The 21,809-nt window shown below is 38.9% G+C and overlaps 3 protein-coding genes across 3 annotated transcripts; all 3 read left to right on the plus strand.

Annotated features, from left to right (window-relative positions):
• Positions 1–6,089: 6,089 nt before the first annotated feature.
• Positions 6,090–6,692, plus strand: LOC110691697. The gene has a single exon (XM_021868633.1). It carries the CDS (start codon positions 6,090–6,092, stop codon positions 6,690–6,692), a length of 603 nt encoding a protein of 200 aa, XP_021724325.1.
• Positions 6,693–10,449: 3,757 nt separating this feature from the next.
• On the plus strand, positions 10,450–11,343 carry LOC110691698. Its single transcript, XM_021868634.1, has 2 exons — positions 10,450–10,473; positions 10,852–11,343. The coding sequence occupies exons 1-2, from the start codon at positions 10,450–10,452 to the stop codon at positions 11,341–11,343; spliced, it is 516 nt and encodes a 171-aa protein (XP_021724326.1).
• Positions 11,344–14,353: 3,010 nt separating this feature from the next.
• LOC110691780 lies at positions 14,354–19,404 on the plus strand. The gene is made up of 7 exons (XM_021868728.1): positions 14,354–14,801; positions 15,681–15,760; positions 16,713–16,833; positions 17,020–17,215; positions 17,789–18,006; positions 18,771–19,005; positions 19,088–19,404. The coding sequence occupies exons 1-7, from the start codon at positions 14,586–14,588 to the stop codon at positions 19,222–19,224; spliced, it is 1,203 nt and encodes a 400-aa protein (XP_021724420.1). The 5' UTR covers positions 14,354–14,585; the 3' UTR covers positions 19,225–19,404.
• The last annotated feature ends 2,405 nt before the right edge of the window (positions 19,405–21,809 follow it).

Here is a 21,809-nt window from a genome sequence, read left to right on the forward strand (position 1 = left end):
AGAAAAGTATTGTTAATTATAGAATATTTTATATTTGCTTGAGGAATTTGGTAGTGTTAATTTGATTTCCAATGTAGTAATTTCTGTTTTGCTTTTACCTAAATTTATAGTATTTGACTCAATTCTGTGAATTGATGGGATGCAATTCTCCAGATTAGCTTGGTCTTATTTTTTTTTACGGACATGCTTAGTTTAGTATAATTGCTTTTTCACACTCAGAACATGTAAACATCAATATTATCGCAACATTCATTGAGTTTCAACTACACAAAATTGGGGGGCACGATATACACTTGCTTGTGGTCAGAAAAACTCATAAGTGAATAAGTCTGGTATGCAACTCAACCAATAAACACCATTTAGAAAACTTTAGTAGGAAGTTTGATGATCTTTGAATTATAACAAGAAAAACACCATTTAACAAATTTTTTGAATTATAATAAGAAAAACAAAACTAAATAATTACATAGGCAAAGCTACCTGGACTGGTTTTGATCACCGACTCATCTAACATATGGCAAAATGCCATAACGAAGACATTCGTTACTCATCCTACCATGTATCGAACGATTTGATCCCCAGTTCGGCCAGTTGTTTTGAATTACCCAATAAGGCCCGCAAATTTGTGTTTGATGCAGTAGCTGACATTCTCCCATCCCACAACCATAGAAGCGTGCATGCTTTGATGCCACATGTTTCTCTCCTCTCGAGTATAATACATCCCCTCTCTCTCTAAGGTAGGTGCTAGCCTACGAAAACCATATATGGCACCATAAAATGGACCTCTGACACGCATAAGACTATTTAATAGGTCAAAACTTACTCTCACTCCTACATTTTTGATATCATTCTGAAAATCTCCTTCAATGGTGGTGTAAGACCAAATTTTGTGTGAACATGTCCCTCGCCAAATAATTATAACGATCATTTATTCGACGCTTTATAGCATACTCCAATTTAGTAGTGATCGGAGTACAATCTAATAGTCGAAATAAATCTTTACCCGTATCGTGATCATCACTAGATATTTGAGCGAGACGTTTGGCAGACAAAGAATGTCCCACAACCCCATATATGTAGTTTCCAGGATTTGAACTTTTAGCTATTTGACTTTTACCTCGTATTCCATCCGTAGTTGCAAGAAATCGGCAGTCTGTCCAAAAAAATATATACAAACAACAAAACAATTAAAATTACTTGATGACTCGTGAAAGTAATTACTGAGTATTATTTTAAATATAAAGGTAGGAAATTACCAACATCCTCTAAATATAAATCACTTAAAGGCACATGTAAATTAATCCAATGGTATTCTTCTTTAATAACCCACGTACGGTTGAGGGTATCCGTCAATGTTGTATGAGTAAGTTCGTGATCATAACAGACTGGGGTTTGCGATCGATCAAACTATGCTTGACATCTTAAAAAGGAACCGAATAGATATCTTCGGAAATCTCTGCATTACAAAAGAAAAAAAAAAAAGTAAAAGCAGAGCACAAAAAAAAAAATTAAAAAAATAGAGCTTGATAATATGAGTAGCTCACTTATTTTATTCATGAACTACGGGATATTACGTAAATGATTATAAGGGTACAAATGAGTTATTTAATTATATATATATATATATATATATATAATTGTTAATAATTAGTTTATTAAAAAATTACACTTATACGTCATATCTAGTGATACAAATCACATGAATCTAATAGGTTTCAATGATAAATTAAACCATTGCTTACCACTAACCCTCATCACCTCAGCGGTTACAATAACGGACGAAGTAATTAATAAATTACATAAAATTATTTATGAATTAACAAATTACATAAATATTTATAATAATAAAAACAAATGATTTATTCAACAAAAATATTATCATTTTGCCTCGTGCCACCAAAATAGTAGAAACGGTTACGCCCAGTTGTTTTGAATTACCCAATAAGGCCCACAAATTTGTGTTTGATGCAGTAGCTGGCATTCTCCCATCCCACAACCATAGAAGCGTGCATGCTTTGATGCCACATGTTTCTCTCCTCTCGAGTATAATACATCCCCTCTCTCTCTAAGGTAGGTGCTAGCCTACGAAAACCATATATGGCACCATAAAATGGACCTCTGACACGCATAAGACTATTTAATAGGTCAAAACTTACTCTCACTCCTACATTTTTGATATCATTCTGAAAATCTCCTTCAACGGTGGTGTAAGACCAAATTTTGTGTGAACATGTCCCTCGCCAAATAATTATAACGATCATTTATTCGACGCTTTATAGCATACTCCAATTTAGTAGTGATCGGAGTACAATCTAATAGTCGAAATAAATCTTTACCCGTATCGTGATCATCACTAGATATTTGAGCGAGACGTTTGGCAGACAAAGAATGTCCCACAACCCCATATATGTAGTTTCCAGGATTTGAACTTTTACCTCGTATTCCATCCGTAGTTGCAAGAAATCGACAGTCTGTCCAAAAAAATATATACAAACAACAAAACAATTAAAATTACTTGATGACTCGTGAAAGTAATTACTGAGTATTATTTTAAATATAAAGGTAGGAAATTACCAACATCCTCTAAATATGAATCACTCAAAGGCACATGTAAATTAATCCAACGGTATTCTTCTTTAATAACCCACGTACGGTTGAGAGTATCCGTCAATGTTGTATGAGTAAGTTCGTGATCATAAACAGACTGGGGTTTGCGATCGATCAAACTATGCTTGACATCATAAAAAGGAACCGAATAGGTATCTTCGGACATCTCTGCATTACAAAAGAAAAAAAAAAGTAAAAGCAGAGCACAAAAAAAAAAAATTAAAAAATAGAGCTTGATAATATGAGTAGCTCACTTATTTTATTCATGAACTACGGGATATTACACAAATGATTATAAGGGTACAAATGAGTTATTAAATTATATATATATATATATATATATATATATATATATATATATATAATATATATATATATATAATTGTTAATAATTAGTTTATTAAAAAATTACACTTATATGTCATATCTAGTGATACAAATCACATGAATCTAATATGTTTCAATGAAAAATTAAACCATTGCTTACCACTAACCCTCATCACCTCAGCAGTTACAATAACGGACGAAGTAATTAACAAAATACATAAAATTATTTATGAATTAACAAATTACATAAATATTTATAATTATAAAAACAAATGATTTATTCAACAAAAGTATTATCATTATGCCTCGGGCCACCAAAATATTAGAAACGGCTACGCCTAGTTGTTTTGAATTATCCAATAAGGCTCACATATTTGTGTTTGATGCATTAACTGACATTCTCCCCATCCCACAACCGTAGAAGCGTGCATGCTTCGATGCCTCACGTCTCTCTCCCCTCGAGTATAATACACCCCCTCTCTCCAAAGATAGGTGTTAGCCTACGAAAACCATATATGGCACCATAAAATGGACCTCTAACACGCATAAGACTACTTAATTCTTTTTTTGTGCTATGGTTAATTTGTTCAATTTTTGGAAATATTTTCTATTTTGGTAGGTCAAAACTTACTCTCACACCTACATTTTTAATATCATTCTGAAAATCTCCTTTAATGGTGGTGTAAGACCAAATTTTATGTGTAGTAGTTCCCGTCATGTCCCTCACCAAATAATTATAACGATCATTTGTTCGACGTTTTATAGCATACTCCAATTTAGTAGTGATCGGAGTACACTCTAATAGTCGAAATAAATCTTTACCCGTATCGTGATCATCACTAGATATTTGAGTGAGATGTTTGGCAGACAAAGAATGTCCCACAACCCCATATATGTAGTTTCCAGGATTTGAACTTTCAGCCATTTGAGTTTTACCTCGTATTACATCCGTAGTTGCAAGAAATCGGCAGTCTGTCCAAAAAAATATATACAAACAAAAAAAAAATAGAATTACTTGATGACTCGTGAAAGTAATTATTGAGTATTATTTTAAATATAAAGGTAGGAAATTACCAACATCCTCTAAATATGAATCACTCAAAGGCACATGTAAATTAATCCAACGGTATTCTTCTTTAATAACCCACGTACGATTGAGAGTATCCGTTAATGTTGTATGAGTAAGTTCGTGATCATAAACAAACTGGGGTTTGCGATCGATCAAACTATGATTGACATCATAAAAGGAACTGAATAGGTATCTTCGAAAATCTCTACATTACAAAAGAAAAAACAAAAAAAAAAAAAAAATAGAGCTTGAATATATGAGTAACACACTTATTTTGGATGATTATTCATGAACTACGGGATATTACATAAATGTTTACAAGGGTACAAATGAGTTATTAAATTAATATATATATATATATAATTGTTAATAATTAGTTTATTAAAAAATTACACTTATATGTCATATCTAGTGATACAAATCACATGAATCTAATAAGTTTCAATGAAATATTAAAACCCTCATCACCTCAGCCAGTTCGTTGTTGAGCCTCAACCTTCGAGGATTTAATTCTATGCATACGAATAAATAGATTAGTTTGTTTTTATTTTCCATTATCATAAAACTTTCTTCTTAAGCAAATGAAACCGAAACTAGTGTAACAAAGTTTTTTAACGATATATATATATATATATTATGTTATTTCTCTAAATATGTGGCTTACAAATTTTAAAATCTATATTATACTTGTAAATGTTGTATGGCTAATTATTAATGATATTGTTCTAATTATTAATCACCCCAAACAAACTCTTATGTGCGTTCATAACGTAATACAAAACTTTAATGTAGTTACATAATTTGTACAAATGATTTAACAAGTATATAAGTCAAAGAAAAGAAATGTGAGGTTGATCAAGTGATAAGTGGCTTAATAATTGTTTGGGTCCAAATGTTTTAATTACAAAAGCCCAAGCAAGGTTCAACTCTCCAGTTCAAATGCCAAGTCAGTCAATGGTCCAGTCAACGTGGCAAGCCCACTTGATCTCAAGGCCCATTCATCCATCAAGCAAGGTATAAAAGCCTTCAATTATCTTTCTTTACATTCATCCACATTAAGCCTCAAGCAATTAACTCTCTTGCATAGCTTTCTCTCAAAACATTGTACTGACTTTAGCATCGAAGGGGTCTTCCTCGGTACAACCCCCGAGGCTAGTTTACGTGTGTTTGCTGTGCAGAAAATCCTCAGCCCAGTCATCACTTGGACCGAGATTAGTCACCGAAAAGGACCAGCCGAAGGTCCTATTGTTTTCAACCGAAACAATTTGGCGCCATCTATGGGGAAACCATAAAAAAGCAAGCCAAAAATCAATCACCCTTAGCAAAAATGACTAAGAGTGAAAAGAGTACTAAGAAGAATGATCCTTCCTCTTCGAGGAAAGGTCCAATTACGGTGAGAAGGAATCCACCTATTCCACATCACCGGAACCTTCTTTGTCTTCTTCGAAAGCTCCCTCTTCCCCGGAAAGGGTAGCGTCGGAGAGGTCACCATCCCATCATACTAGCCAACTAGCTCATGTCGGCCGAGTCAATCCAATGCGAAGAGTCCTCCTCGAAGCTTCCATTCTCGGTCTCAACCGAGAATAACTCCTCAAACGGGGCTCTCTATGGAGGAAGTGGCGAGAGCCGTAGCGGTCTTCATGGACTTCATGAAGGCCCAAGGAGGCAACTTTCTACCAACACCTCGTGATCACTCACCTCTTCCGCCAAGAAACCTTAAAAAAAGGACCGGCCAAGAGGAAAGTGGACGGGCTCCATCCTTTAAGGAGCTCGGGGATAAGTGGGAGGAGGACACTTGGAGGAATGAACGGGAAAGGAAGAAGAACCCTCAGTTCTTTGAAAATTCCGGGACCCGGGACTCCGGAGCTTCAAAAGCAGTAATACCACCTCCGCGTGGAAAGAGCCTGCTCGCCTTAACGTTCATGAATGTCTTGGCTTAAGGGAGGTGAGTGTGCATAGTCACCTCACCTACCCCGAAGGAACCGAGCCTTATCCCGAATCGTCCCAGCCGAGGACGAAAACCACTTCAACCTTTTTGGGAGGGAGGAGCGAGGTCCCGTCGGCTAGGCGTAAGGGAAAGGTCGTGATGGTTCCCACTAGCTCACCCTTCCAAAGCTGGATTTTGGAAGAACCTGTGCCAACGGTGAAAATTCCGGCACACATAACTTATGATGGTACTTCGGAACCGAAGGACCGCATTGCCTCTTACGAGAGGCACATGTACCTTAACCTTAGGTCCGAGGCAACCTGGTGCAAGTACTTCCCAACCACTCTCAAGGGTGTTGCACCAGTGCGGATCACCAAGGGAGTAAAGGAAGGCTTAATAACTGGTTGGAAAGACCTTTCCAACAAATTCAAAAGCAAGTTTTCTACGGCAAATCGTCGAGAGAAAACGACTGCAGAATTGATGGGTCTGCAGCAAGGGGAGGATGAGAGCCTCCAAGACTATCTGACTCGTTTCAGCAACGAGTCGTCCAAAATTACAAGTCTGGACCAAGGGCTAGCCGTTTTCGCACTGCGGAACGGCCTGCAAGCTGGAAAGTCCCTTGACTTCATGGTCATGCATCCATCGCAGACCTTGGAGGAAGCTCTAAATGCCTCGGACAAATACAACCGGGCCGAAGAATGGAACAAAACCATGATCCAAAGCAAATCCCAGTCTCAATCCGAGGCTGGGAAGGCAAAATGACAGCAGTCCGAAGGCCAAGACTCGAGGAAAGGGAAAGCAAAAGCCTCAGAACCGTCCTCGGCTCCTGAGTCGAAGAAAGAAAAAACCCCATTCATGGGGAGATATGAATCGTACACTCCTCTCGCTCCTTCACGTGCTAAAATCTACAGCATAAATAAGGACGAGGGGAGGTACAAGAAGCCAAGGCCACTCCCATCGTGGCATCAGCAGAAAAACAAGGACCGATGGTGTGAATTCCACGAATCTCCTGGGCATCACACTAAGGATTGTATCTACTGAGGGATCAGATTGAGGATATGGTCTGCAAAGATTACTTGAAAAAATTTCTCGCGGATCGCCGCGAAGAGAAAAAAGCCGAGAAAGATTCTCGGCAAGAATTGGATTTCCCCCAGAAAAAGGACAAGCCGCAAGGCAAAGACAATCCTGATATCCTTGTAATTTCTGGAGGAATATACTCTCCTAATGCATTAAAACGCCACCTGAGGGGCTTGACCCATCAAGTAAATTATGCTGACATCCGAGCACCCCAGTCTACGGTGCCGAACATCACGTTCACAGCCGAAGACTGCCAGGGGGTGGCATACCCCCATGATGACCCGCTGGTAATTGTTACGGGCATCGCGAACCACAACGTCTGGCGAACTTTCGTCGACGGTGGAAGTGATGCGTATATCTTCTCTCGGGAGGCATTCGACCAGCTGAAGTTGGAAACCAAGCACCTGACTCTAGTACCCTACCCGGTATCTGGGTTCAATGGTTCTTCAACATACCCTGATGGGAAAGTTTCTCTTCATGTCACCATCGGCAAAGGTAAGCAGCCCAGAATATTATGGCCGAGTTTTTAGTCGTGGATGTTCCGTCTATGTACAACGTGATTATGGGGAGACCCATAATTCACGAGATCCAAGGATTCGTCTCGACTTACCATCAGATGATGATATATGTCTCGGATAAGGGACACTCTGAAGGAATTCAGGTTAGCCAAAAGGAGGCCCGAAGATGTAACTACCTCAAGCCATCCAAAAGTCGCTGCGACGACAAGGATGATGAGGAAGAAAGAGAAAAGGATCGATGCACAAAGAATCCTAAAGGGTTAAGTGCTTCGGCCCAAGGCACCCCAACACAAGAAAAATCTTTGGGGAAAGAAAAAGTTGGTTCCTCATCTAAGCTGAAATACTCCGCCAGCCGAAGTCTGGGAAGCCTGCTGATATGGACAACAGGCCAGATTGTGAAGAGTCTAGTGCCAAAGCTATGGAACTGGACCATCAGACTGAATCAATAGATTTGACCGAAGGGGATACTGAAAAATGTGTCAATATCGGGCTCGGACTTGATCCGAGCGTCCGCGTTGAACTTATCCAACTCCTTCGGGACAACAAAGATGTGTTCACTTTCTCGGCAGCAGACATGCCCGAGATTGACCCGAACCTCATCTCTCACAAGCTTAATGTTGGCCCACATGTGGACCAGTTATGCAAAAGAAGCAGAATTACTCCGAAAATAAGAACCAAGACATTGCAGCCAACGTAAAAAAAACTCCTGGATGCAGGTTTCATTGAACCTTGTCAATATCCGGAATGGTTGGCCAATGTGGTGATGGTTTAAAAGGCAAATGACACCTGTAGTATGTGCGTTGACTTCACGGACCTAAATAGGGCCTGTCCAAAGGACTTTTATCCCTTGCTGAGGATCAATCTGTTAGTCGACTCGACAAGTGGGCACGCCTTGCTTTTCATGGACGTATTCTCAGGATATCATCAGATCTTCATGCATCCCAACGATCGAGCAAAAACGACCTTCGTTACAAGCGTCGAGGTGTATAATTATAAAATGATGCCCTTCGGATTGAAAAATTTGGGGGCACATATCAAAGGCTAGTTGATCAGGTATTCGCCGAGCAAAAAGACGGTAACATGGAAGTCTATGTTGACGATTCTATCGTCAAAAGCAAAAAGGACAAAGACCATGTCACGGACCTGGCTAAAACCTTCACCACCCTTAGAAAGCATCAAATGAAGCTGAATCCGAAGAACTGTGTCTTCGGCGTGATGTCAGGCAAGTTCCTCGGCTTCATGGTCAACAAAAGGGGGATTGATGCCAATCCCGCCAACGTGCAGGCAGCACTTGATCTTCCCGAACCAAGAACAAAGAGGGACGTTCAGCGTCTCACCGGAAGAATGGCTGCCCTGTCCAGGTTCATCTCTAGAGCCTCGGACAAAGGGTTACCCTTCTTCAAGGCGCTGAAACTTCCAAAAACTAAAGAGCTCATTTGGGAAGACGAGCAAAAAGAAGCCTTTAAGCAACTCCGTGAACATCTGGCTCAACTCCTGACGCTGGCACGCCCAGCCGAAGGAGAAACTTTATACTTATATGTGGCAGTTAGCCCGGCCACTATAAGCGCGGTTTTGTTGAGGGAAGAAGAAAAAGTTCAGCAGCCGATATACTTCGTCAGTCACACTCTAACAGATGCCGAGACTCGCTACCACCTACTCGAAAAAGGTTCCTATGCAGTAGTGGTAGCCGCTTGGAAGCCAAGGCCCTATTTGATTGCCATCAAATACTGGTCCTAACGGATCAGCTGTTGGAAAAAGTCCTCGGCAAAGTCGAGAAATCTGGTAGGCTTGCGAAGTGGGCCTTTGAGCTCACTGAGTTCAGCATCAGCTACCAGCCGAGAGCAACCATCAAGGCTCAGGCCTTGGCGGACTTCCTGGCCAAGTGTTCTTATCAAGAAACACTAGACGAGAAAAAGAATGTGTGGACTATTTTCAGGTATGAATCCTCCACTGTAAATGGTTTAGGGGCAGGGGTAGTCATAACCTCACTCGAAGGCAAGTCCTTTGAATATGCATTGAAACTCTCATTTAAAGCTTCAAATAATGAAGCCGAGTATGAAGCAGCAATTGATGAGTTCAGCATCATCTACCAGCCGAGAGCAGCCATCAAGGCTCAGGCCTTGGCTGACTACCTTGCCGAGTGTTCTTATTAAGAGACACTAGACGAGAAAAAGAAAGTGTGGACTATTTTCACGGATGGATCCTCCACCGTAAATGGTTCGGGGGCCGGGATAGTCATAACCTCGCCCGAAGGCAAGTCCTTTGAATATGCACTGAAATTCTCATTTAAAGCTTCAAATAATGAAGCCGAGTATGAAGCAGCAACTACTAGCTTAGAGCTGTGCATAGCATTGGAAGCCGAGCATGTCTGTTTAAAGACAGACTCTTAGCTCGTTTCAAATCAGATCCGAGGTGAATATGAGGCCAAAGAGCCCTCAAAGATAGCTTATCTTGCAAAGATCAAAACAGTTATTGCAAAGCTGAGAACTCTTGAAATCGAGATGATCCCAAGGGGTCAGAACGCACAGGCCGATGCACTCTCCAAACTTACAAGTTCAACTTTAACTGAGCTGAACCGATCTTTATATGTGGAGGTGTGTTGAGAAAGAAGTGTGGACCGCCTGAGATTTGCTCCGTCACACAAGAGCCGAGTTGGATGGACCCCATCCTAGCATACAAGCTTCGAGGAGAAATTCTCGAAGACCGGAACTTAGCCTCCAAACTGAAGAGAATCAGCTCAAGGTTCATCATCTTCAGAGGAGAGATGCTGAAAAAAATCCTTCTCAGCCCCATTACTGAAATGCGTGGGACCAACAAATGCTGACTACATCTTTCGGGAGATCCACCTCGGCATATGTGGAAATCACATCGGGGGTAGGACTTTAGCCCACAAGGCATTAAGGGCTGGATATTATTGGCCAACCATGATTCTAGATGCTAAGGAGCTGGTAAGAAAATGCGAAAAATGTCAAAAATTCGCACCAGTCATCCATCAGCCAGCCCGAGATCTTTAGTCGATCTTGAACCCGCTTCCATTTGCTCAATGGAGGCTGGATATTTTGGGGCCATTTCTCGATGTTCCGTATCAGAAAAGATGGCTGATAGTCGGCATTGACTATTTCAGCAAATGGATCGAGGCCGAAGCAGCCTCGAATATCACAGAGCAAACTGTCAGGAAATTCATCTGGCAGAATATTATCACTCGCTTCGGAATTCCGATGGTCTTTGTCTTCGATCATGGGAGACAGTCTGATAATTTTCCACTAAGGCGGTATACTGATCAGTTCGGCATCAAGTTGGCATATTCTATAGTGTGTCATCCGTAGAGTAATGGTCAAGCCGAAGCCGCAAACAAGCAGATTCTCAACGCTCTCAAGAAGAGAGTTGAAGATCAAAAGTCTAAGTGGATAGAGGAAATTCTAGGAACCCTCTGGTCACTTCGGACGACTGAAAATGAGGCAACGGGACATTCACCTTTTGAGTTGGTGTATGGATTCGAAGCCGTTCTTCCAGTGGAAATCGACACAAAAAGTTTGCGGGTAAATCTCTTCTCGGCCGAAGAAAACAAGCAGCTCATGAAAGAATCCCTGTACTTTCTAGACGAGGTCAGAGATTCGGCCCGAGACAGAATGGCTGCATATAAGCAAAGAATCAGCAAATTTTACAACCGAAGAGTCTACGCAAGACTTCTCAAAATTAGGGATCTTGTCCTTTGGAATGCTGCAACTGTGCAAAAAGGCCGCATTCATGATGGGAAACTCTCAACCACTTGGGAGCGACCCTATGAAATTTATGATGAGCTTCAGCCTGGAGCATAACGACTTCGGCAGTTGGATGGAACAGAGTTGAAAAATCACTAGAATGCTGATGTACTGAAAAAATACCATGTATAGATCCTTCGGGGGAGAACAATCTATGTAAGTGCATCTCTCTGATTAATGAAAGGCCTTTGAGCCACCATTTCTTTAAATTTAGCAAGTTTCTATTTTTCTGTCTTCGATGTTTTTTGAAAAAAATTCAAGGTTTCCCTTCGGTGTTGTACGAAGTATTGCTCACCAGCAGCATTGTACTTCGGCAAGCCGTCAAACCTGTCGAGATGAGGATAAATGATTTCACCCCCGAAGTATTGCCCCCAAGCGGCACTGTACTTCGGATGAATCAGTTCCTTCGGGCAAAGAGGCCGTGGACGAATCTGAAACATTGCCTAAAAAATAGGAACAATGATTGCACCCCCGAAGTATCGCCCACCAGCGGCAATGTTCTTCGGATGAATCAGTTCCTTGGCATTGTGTTTTAGATAGTCATCACCTCGAATGAATTATAAGGATCAGGAGGATATTGTTCTCGGAGTCTAAGATTTCAGAACAACTAAATCAGATCCTTCATAAAATAAAGTAGAAGAGAAAAGAAAAAGAGCATAAACTTGAAGCAAAAAAGTTGAAGCAAGCACCTAAAAAACCTGAAGATCTCAACTTTAGATTTCTAAGGGGGGCAAGAAGCACTCAGCTAGACAAATCCAAGCCCAAGCTCAGTACTTAGGAAATTTTTGCAAAAAAGCAAGAAGACAAAGTAAGAAAAAGAGCAAGACATAGGAAATGAAAGCAAAGCAGTAATAATTCAAATGTGCTCGAGACACGTTCAAGTTAAAAGTTTCAGACCAAATACAGAGAAACAATCTAAATCGGCAGCCGCCCACAAGTAGAAAACACGGGTGCCGAACTTAGTACAACTACTCAAAGCAAAAAAATAAATAAGAGTTTGTACAAGGCAAGCTGAAGCAAAAATCAAGGCAAAAACAGATGCGACAGAAATAGCAGTTAAGCCTAAGTGGATCCGCATGACTCTGAAGACGACTGCCCGAATCCCTATGCTTCAGCATCAAAAGAATCAGGTTGAGCAGTTGGGCCCTTGGAACATCCAGCACCGGCTGAAGAGGAAGCAGGATGAGGTTCTTTCTTTTTAGCTTCTTTAGCTTCCCTCTCAGCCTGAGCCTTGGCTTCGGCCTAACGAGTGAGGAAAGCAACCTCAGCATCGTGGGCTATGTGCAGATTTGGGTGGCTGGGATTCATCGACCACTCTTCAGCTGTATCCCAGTTGATGCTCGGATCAGCATGAAAAGCTAGGCGCCGAGCTACCTTAAAGCCATTGTCAAAACCCTCGTCATATTGATCTTGGGTATAGATTCTGACTTGCAACAGCTTCTAGGCAGCCTCAAGATCAGCTTGAGCCCTAGTAGCCCCATTAGTCTGCACTTTCAACTGGATCTTGACGCCATCTAGCTTGGCTTGGGCCTTGGAAAGTTCTGCCTCTTTAGCTTCCAGCTGATCCCTTAGTCACTTAACCTCAGCCTCCAGCTCAGACTGCCTCTGCTTGACTTCAGCCTGGATCAGAACAGCCTTTTCATTAAAATCCTTGCCCAGCTTCTGCCGAGCCTCAGCTTCTTTTTACATCTTCTACTCGATCCGAGCCTTGAAGCTCGGGATATCCGCAGCCCTATACTCCTAGATTAGGGCCTGACCCTCGTCTATCCAGGGAAATATGGACTATTCTATTTCTTGGCAAAAGTTACGGAAGCTGGTAGCCATCTCGTCCATTTGAGCTCGGCATGCCTCAGATTCTTCTTCAGCTTTGTGGCTCTTCAGCTCAGCAAGCTGAGCTCGGCACTCAGCTTCTTCGGCCTTTTTTGCCTTGCCCTTCAACCTACAATAAATATATTAGATTATTATTATTATTATTATTATTATTATATATTAATTATTATTATTGTTACAATAATAATAAACAAACAAAGTCATACAACCTACAATAAATTAGTGGGAAGCCGAGATACAATTTAGGCCCCCACTCCTCTAGCTATAGCAAAGCCTACCCTAGTGAAGATATAAGCTGCAGCACGAGCCCCAATGTCTTGCGTTGTCAAGAACCTCTGAACCCGCTTCATCAACGCAACTGCCTCCTTCTCTAATTCCCCAAGTGAAGAAAAGGAGAAGGGAATGAAACCGTATCCAATCAGCCGACAACTAGCCTCATACTTCACCCGCTTTCGATTAGCCGCATTAGCCACAACCTGCCCGGGAACAAAGTCAGATAGCCCTGTCTGTGTCAAAGGAGAAGACCCTGTTAAGTCCACACAAACATCGCGACCACGATCCCAGGAATAAAGTAACACATCAGCAGGTCTGAGGGCCCCGTCATTCCCTCCAGACAACCCTATGTCAACCTCCTTTCTTGCTAAAATCCCAGATCTGTAACAGATATCAACAAGGGTATCCCGGACAACATTATGTCGATGTTTAATACCCACAATACCAGCACACGACACCGCGTGATCACCGAAAATATCCCCAATAAAAACCCGAGAACAAGCAGAGCACGACATCGAGATAGAGAACAATGGAACACCCATCCTGTCGCACAAAAATACAAAATGAGGTCCTACCGAGATATTTAATTATTATTATTATTATTATTGATATTTAAAACATGTTTACTTAAAACCTTTATAAAGTCCACCTGTCTCATAATTAGACGATCATATAAAGACCCGCCCCATTTATTTATCAAACGGATCTAACCCATATTATAACTATGACGGGTCATGGCTTTTAAAGGCCTCCATTCCTATTTCCTACCTCTGAGTTATTTCATTGAACCGCACTCAACGTTCTCCATTGAAGCGTTCTCCGTTGAATCTAATTCTTGTATCCCCCATTGAAGCAGCTTCTAAGGGAAGTTGTTTGTTGTTGTTATCATCACAACAATTTCACAATCTAGGGTTTATATTTGATCTAATCTAATTTAATTATCAGTGCTTTAAGTTTAGGGTTCGTAAATTCTTAGATTATGAAACATCATATCCAAAAGAAAAGAAAATTTTGAGCGTAATTTGATTATTGAATCAAATATCCCTAAAATTATGTATTTTTTCGAGAAAATTCAATATGAAATTAAATCTCTTTTCCCTGGGCCTAGGGCGGCCGCCCCTCCTGCCCTGCCTCAGGGACGGGCCTGATGTTTGATTTTGTAGTTTTGATTGATTGTGTGTGGTTTTGTAGTTTGAATGGTGTCAGACGCTAGCAAGAAGAAGGCTGCTCAGAAGAAGGCTGCTCAGAAGAAGGCAGCTGTGGCGGCGAAAAGAGGAGGTAAAGCGCCTGCCTCATCGAAGGCGGCAGCTCAAAGTGTTGATAAGGTTACTGAAGCAGCTGGGGATATGGTGATTTCTGATCGGAATTGTACCTGTATTCTTTGCTCGCATCCTATGTCAAGAGATGTTGGGGTAAGTTGATTTTCGATCTGTTTCGTGCCGAATTTCTTATTCCTTTGTTTATTAGTATATGAAATTCTGTTTTTGCTGTTGATCATAAGAAGGGAGCTTTAGAAGGATTTTTTTGAGTTTACTAATGTTAGTTAATTGAGGTCTATTTTGGGGTTTGCTTGAACTGAATAAGAGGGCTGGATTTTTTATATTAAGGGGTTTATTTTTTTTTTAAACAAATTTATTTGGAAGTAATCGTAATGTTATGGATTGTTTGTATCGGGATAAATAATTCATGGTATTTTGATGTTAAAATAAAAAAAAAAGAATTTCCTGTTTGTTAATCTGACATTGAATGGCGAGGTTTGAATGATATGTTAGCCACCGAAGTTTGTGGTGTAGAGAATATGTGATTGATCGATTTTTTCTTGCATATTAGTCTTTGCAAATATTATGGTATTTGCAATCATGTCTATATATATTATGGTACTTGCAATCATGTCCATATTCCTTTTGAGTTTCTTTTGTTGAATATTTGATTGGTAATGGAGTCTTTTCTTTCACATATTTTTATGTGCTTGTTCACAAATAATGTGGTTAGCTGGTCTCACTTTTAACTTATTCTTGTTAGCTATGCCGCATTTAGACCGATAATGCCTAGGCAGCAGATCGTCTGTCAGGCTGTCAGCAGGGTGTTCTGCTATCTATGATGCTGGATTAATTGAATGAACTTATAATATTGTGAATTTTCCCGATATGTCATCCCTTGTGATCCCTTCTTACTTGGGAGTTAAAGTTATGTATAATATGCTTTTGTATTTTGAGCATGTGGCTGCTTTTAGTTTCTGTAGTTCTCTGTATTCTGTTATTTTGCTGTGATCATACTCCTCTAATTTGCAGATAGAGTCTTCTTCAGTTACTTTTCATGGGCATGATCAAATAGATCTGATTGACTCAATGCTGGAGCTGCATTATGGAAGGTTTGTTGCTATCTTAAATTTATATTCTATACTTCAATATTATTATTATATTTGAACTTGTTTTACTCTAGGCATAATGCATTCTAAACTTTATTTTATAATTTTATTTGAACTTGTTTATATTCTTTTGGCCTAAGTAATTTTCTTGATTTTCCTAGAAAGTTGCAAAACAAAGCAAAAGCTATTAATTATTATTAAAAATAAGGAAAGAAGATATCCAATACAAAAAGATGCTGTCTTTTGGCCTCTTTTACCTAAGCTACCTTCATTTATGTTCAATATCTCACAATCCACCTCTTCCTCATCACCACCATCATCAACAAAATCATATTGTGGTATGTTTGGCATCATTTGACTAATTGATATTGTTTGTGCTTTTTTTAAGCATAAACGACTTTACTTCCTCCCATGCATGCTCGGGAGAATTAGGGTAGGGCATTTGGCTGTGTTTCTAAATCCTCCAATCAAGTGTTGCTTCAAGCAATATGGCCCTCCCTTAGTTACTTCAGCACAAAAGCTACATACCCAAGTCCTTAGTTCATTTTGCCACCTTTTACTTGAGATCTTGGGCGGGGTGATAACTGATAAGGGTGCCACCTTTTACTGCCAAAGTCCTTAGTTCATTTTGCATCTCTCCCCTCTTAGGGCATACATTCCTGATGTTAGCAGGGCTCTTGATGCGCCTTTTAAAATATGTAATATGGATTACGTGTCTCTATAGTCTCACGGGTGCTTCTAGTCTCTAATTCTCTCGTAATTGTTTGCATGATCTCAACTATTTTATGCTTTTTTTTGTTCAGTTGTATATGGTTTGTGCTTTGTCTTTTGTTGATTCTTAGTGTCTCATTTCTTTGTAGATCAACACTACTAATTGTGTACTAGTTTTTTTGTTGCATTTTCTTTATGTGTTGTCGTTAACATGTGTATTTGGTTTGTGTATTTTGTGTCACAGCCTAAAGCGTACGCCGCTTTCTGCTTTGACTCATTTAAGTCCCAGGGAGAGAACTTCTAAGCATTCAAAGAAGTATATTCCATTGGCGGTCAAAGCTTTAGAATACTACAATTCTAAGGAGGTATATGTTCCCTTTTTTTTTTGTTGTTTACACAAACCAAATCAATTAAGCCACATATGATGACAACACAAAAAGAAAGTGTAACAAAAAACTAATACAAAATTTTTTCAGTCAATCATTAATTTGTTATCTTTTTTTTTTCAACTTGTATGTAACTCATTTATTGAAGCTGTTTTTATTTTTCAGCACAAAAATCTAAAGTTTGTGGGAGTATGTGTTGCCGCTGAGAATGGTGACTACGTGCATATCAATTTCCATGGCAGTTCAGATGATGCTTCGGAGAAACTACTTTTTGCTGAATTAAAATACTCTAATGCAAAAGAAAACGATTGTGATACGCTCGAAGTGGAAGGGTGTTGTGTGTTGGAAAAAATTGATTTGGGTATGTTTCTTGACATGTTCAGTTGTTTGAGAAATATTGTTGAGCTTTGGGGTGTTTGGTACGTGGAAATGTGAGTTTGTGGATTTTGAGAATGGGATAGGGATTGATAATTGGTTGTTCTAGATTCTAATATGTCATTAAATTTTTGTTATTCACTTCTCCTTCCTCCTCTCTACAATTTAGTCTTTTCTCACCTCCCCTACCCCCTTAGGTAATAAAATGGGGGAGTTAGGGTACGAGGGATTGGAAGTTTATTACCCATGAAACAATCGTTGGAAATTGTTGAGTTTGAGATTTAAACTCACACTCCCAAAGCTTAATTCCTTTCAAACAAATGCACTATTGATGTGAATTCTAAACTCTGATATGTCAATTCCTTTCAAACAAATGCACCATTATGTGAATTCTAAATTTTGATTTGTCAATTTTAGCTATTAACTTGATGTTACTTTTGACACCATTCTATTATCAACAACTCAAATGTCTTTGGCTCTAAACTCACTTTTTATCTTCATGTTCGTCTTTCGTAAAATTTACATAACTTCATTGATGGGTAAAACTCATATGATGCAGGAAACCCACTTGGTAGGATATGCTGTGGGGGAGTAATTCATCCAGGACCTAGAGATGGATTTCGTATTATTTCTGGAGATCCTTTTAAGGATTACAAATTTTGGGACTATCATCCATATGCATTTGAAGCAGTTAGCCAGTATTCAGAGCTCACTACACATTATCAAATGTTCCATGATTGTGCTATGAAAGCCATTGATCACTACAACTTTCATCAGGTTTGCTCGCTTGTCTATTGTTATCTTGCAATTTTTAACACTTTTTTTTAAAAAATAATTATATTGGTTAGTACTCATAATGCACGATTTAGCTAAAATAATTTTATCAATGTTTATAATAAAAAAAATTATAATTATTCAGCATAATTACTTGAGTTGTTACGGAGTAACATTTATGAAATTACTTTAAATATTGTAAAAATGGGCTAAATATGCTATAATATGTTTATAATCAAAATTATGCGTTATAGTGTTTTTATGTTTTACGACATTAAATACTCCAGAATACATAAATCTTATCAGGCTTAAATGAATTTCATTGAGCCTATAACACATAATTTACAGTTGCTCTTTCTAAATTAGAAAGTAAAAGTTCCTCTTATATAAACTTAGTTATCCTACTCTTTTAGTGAGAAGCATTGATATACAAATCAAGTTTAAATCTACACGCTATACTTTTAGCAGTTCGGCTCAATAACCTAGTTGTAAAGCCTTTTCCTTTCAGCATTTATCCTGAAGCTTAGTCTGTTTTATGGATGTCAATAAATACTCGTGATCCTCAATTGATAACTGTTAAACCAATAAAATTTACAGCTGGGGAAAAAAGGTACATTGGAGAAATGAAGTATGAGATAATAGGAACCATACTGAATTACTGAGGTGATGTAGAATATTAACAACTTTAAATATCTTCTACCTCATTTTATAGTGTTATGTACCTTCAAAGTCTAAAATAATAGCATCAATTTTGGGTATTGTTTCAGGATGCCAAGTTCAAGTTTGTGGAAATGATTGGTGGGGCTTCTCGCGTATCTGATGTCAAAAGGATTATCCATATCAATTTCAAGGGCAAGTCGAGTTTCAAGCAAAAAGAAGTGTTGTTTTTTGCTGAGTTGTCCATTCCATTGTTCGAAATTGAAGTATCTTCCCGCTGGGAAGATTACAAGAAGAGTTTTATTCAGGTGAAAGGGTGTTGTCAGTTGAAGCTGCTTGATTCTGGTAATTATTTTGACATTATATTTTAGAATTTTAATTTGATATTTCATTTCAAATATTGGTTAAGTTGGAAAATGTCATGCAGGAAATCCTTGGGGTAGAACTTGCGGATTATGCTATGGAAGAGTAAAGCATCCTGGTCCAAAAGATGGTTACTGTATTGTAGCAGGAGATGAATTTATTGGTTCTGATTTTATGAACATTGGTCTTGGTATCTATTAGAGAGTTAAATAGACGTATTAGTGATTTGACTTAATGATTGTATTAGTGGATTCGACTAATTGTATTAATTGGTCGTATACTCGTATGAAAGTGTTTGGTAAATATTTGATTACCTAAAGTTATTTGAGTAAAACTACAAATAAGCTAATTGTGGGGCAAGTAGTTGATAATTTGAGATAAGATTTGGAGTACAAATTTAATTTTAACTTAATATTAAATGAGCTTATTGAAAAAAAGCTTATTTGGTGAAGAAACTAGGGGTGTTCAGATCCGGGTACCCGAAAATTCGGGTATCCGGATTTTCGAGTAGTTGATAAGTTGGCCCGTGTTCTGTGCCGGATTTTTTTTTTATTTTTTTTTAAGCAAATCGTAAACTTAACAGATGGTGAATGGTTTCCAATTTTCCACTGTCTCAAGTATTACAAGAGGCATAATGTGGGTGGAAATTTCCTGCTCTTCCTTCCATGCTTACGCCTACATTAGTCTGGGTAACATAATTTCGGATTCAAAATCTTGCATCTACTCAGCATTCTGTCCATTAATTAACCAACATGCAGATAAACATGTTTGGCAAAAACAACTCCTCGTTGAAATATGTCATATTGCCATTCCTGTGGTTTCTACTCCTTGCTTAAGATGTTATAATTTATAATTTCTTGTAAATCCATTCGAGTATCCAACAATTATCAAAATAAGCACACACATGTTGACAGAAGAGGATTCAATTTTGATTTTACAACTCAAAAATTAAAAATCAAAGACTTGTAATATACCGCAAATTTAAGGCGTGGAGGAAAATTGAGCCAAATTTCTGGAGGAATTTCTGTACCATATATCTCTGCGTAGCCATTTAGCAACCGAAGGTGAAGAGGCGGATTCTCACCCACCTCTATTCGCAATTCACCCGGATTTCTGTTTCTGGGTTTTTGATTTTAGTTGATTTTAGTTGGTGGGTGCTGTTTAATTCTGGGTAAAGATGAACTTTATGAAGCTTGGATCTAAACCTGATTCATTTCAGACTGGGCTGGTTAACGGAAACTTTTTTTTTTTTTTTTAAGCGGGTATCCGGGTACCCGAGTTTAGCAAAGTCTGTCCTATGTCCCGGCCCACAAAACTGTTATTTTCACGGGACGGGTACCCGACCCGAAAAAAACAGAAAAATATGTTAATTTTTCATCGGATTTTTTGCGGGTCATCGGGTAATAGGAAAGGACAATCGGGTCGGATTTTTTTGAACACCCCTAAAAATAACACAGGTGGATGAAAATTTTAAAACCCCGCAATGAAGAAAAAGGGGGAGAGTGACTAACTCATAAGTCTCACAAGTCCAGTATGCAAAACTATTAATACATGAAGAAAAAGGGGAGACTAACTTATAATATACTTGTATATATTATTGGATTGGTCTTTAACGTATTTTTTAAAAATATAATCATAATTTTTTTTTAACTAGATAATGTATACAATAATTAATGGTCAAAGAAGAGTATTAGAAAGTGAAAGGGTCAAAACAATGCATCTCTTATTAAACGGAGGTAGTAGGAGTGTTAGTTAAACAAATTACACAAAATATTTAAATAAAGTAAGATCGAGTGAAATTCTCACTCGCTTTTTCTCAATTTACTTGTCTTAGGTCATTTGCACATGGTTTTATGCAAGTGAAAAAGTAGAACGGATGAAATGAATAGGTGAATGTGAGACCCAACTTACACGTAAAACTAGAAGATTTTTTAAATAATAAAATAGTCAAGCAAATTGGGTTAATCCAAAAAACAGAGACAAATAATTGAGGGAGAGGTACTTTAGCCTTCTATCAATCTCCATAAAAGTTAAAATAAAAAAGTTTATTATTCTTTTTTAAAAAATCCCAAAAGTTAAGAATATACCATAATAATGAGAGTAAAGATGATTTTGGCCCATGTTGGGATGTGCCCATGGGCTTGGCTAGGCCTGGCCATCATCGATCCTACTCTCCATGTGTTGTGCCTAATTTTCAAAATTGCGACTCAGGCATGCCAGGTGTCATTGTAATGTATCGTGCTTGCATATATATGGCAAATGTAATTTATTTTAGCATTTTTAGTCATGTCGGGCTGGATCAGGTTGTTTCTTGCTTCTCTAAAATATTTGTGGTCTAGACTTATGTTGGCATACAACCACATACACACAATACAATTAATATCATGCCATGCATATCTCGTGTTTGTGGTATGCCACACTTTTTTCATGCTAAAACGTGCAATGGCATGGGACGACCTGACTTGATTAGTGCAATCTTTACATGAGAGGATACTAGCTAGCTCCAGTGGCGGACCCATGTGTAGTCATAGTGGGTCCGCGGACACCTATTATTTTATATAAAAAAAAACCTAAGTATCAAGAGCTTTAGCTTGCAGCCTAGTGGTTTTTTCCCCATCCTACCACATACGAGATATGGGTTTGAATCCCGTTACTCACAAATTGAAACCCTAAACTTCAAAGTCACCCAAATTGAAATCCGCAGCAGCCCCGTCCCAGTGTCCCCGTCGCCGTTCACCGTATCACCGACAACCTTTTCGTGCTTCTCCGTTAGGCGTGAGGCGTCC

This window comes from Chenopodium quinoa, unplaced genomic scaffold, assembly GCF_001683475.1.
Source record: "Chenopodium quinoa cultivar QQ74 unplaced genomic scaffold, ASM168347v1, whole genome shotgun sequence".
NCBI classification, from domain to species: Eukaryota; Viridiplantae; Streptophyta; class Magnoliopsida; order Caryophyllales; family Amaranthaceae; genus Chenopodium; species Chenopodium quinoa.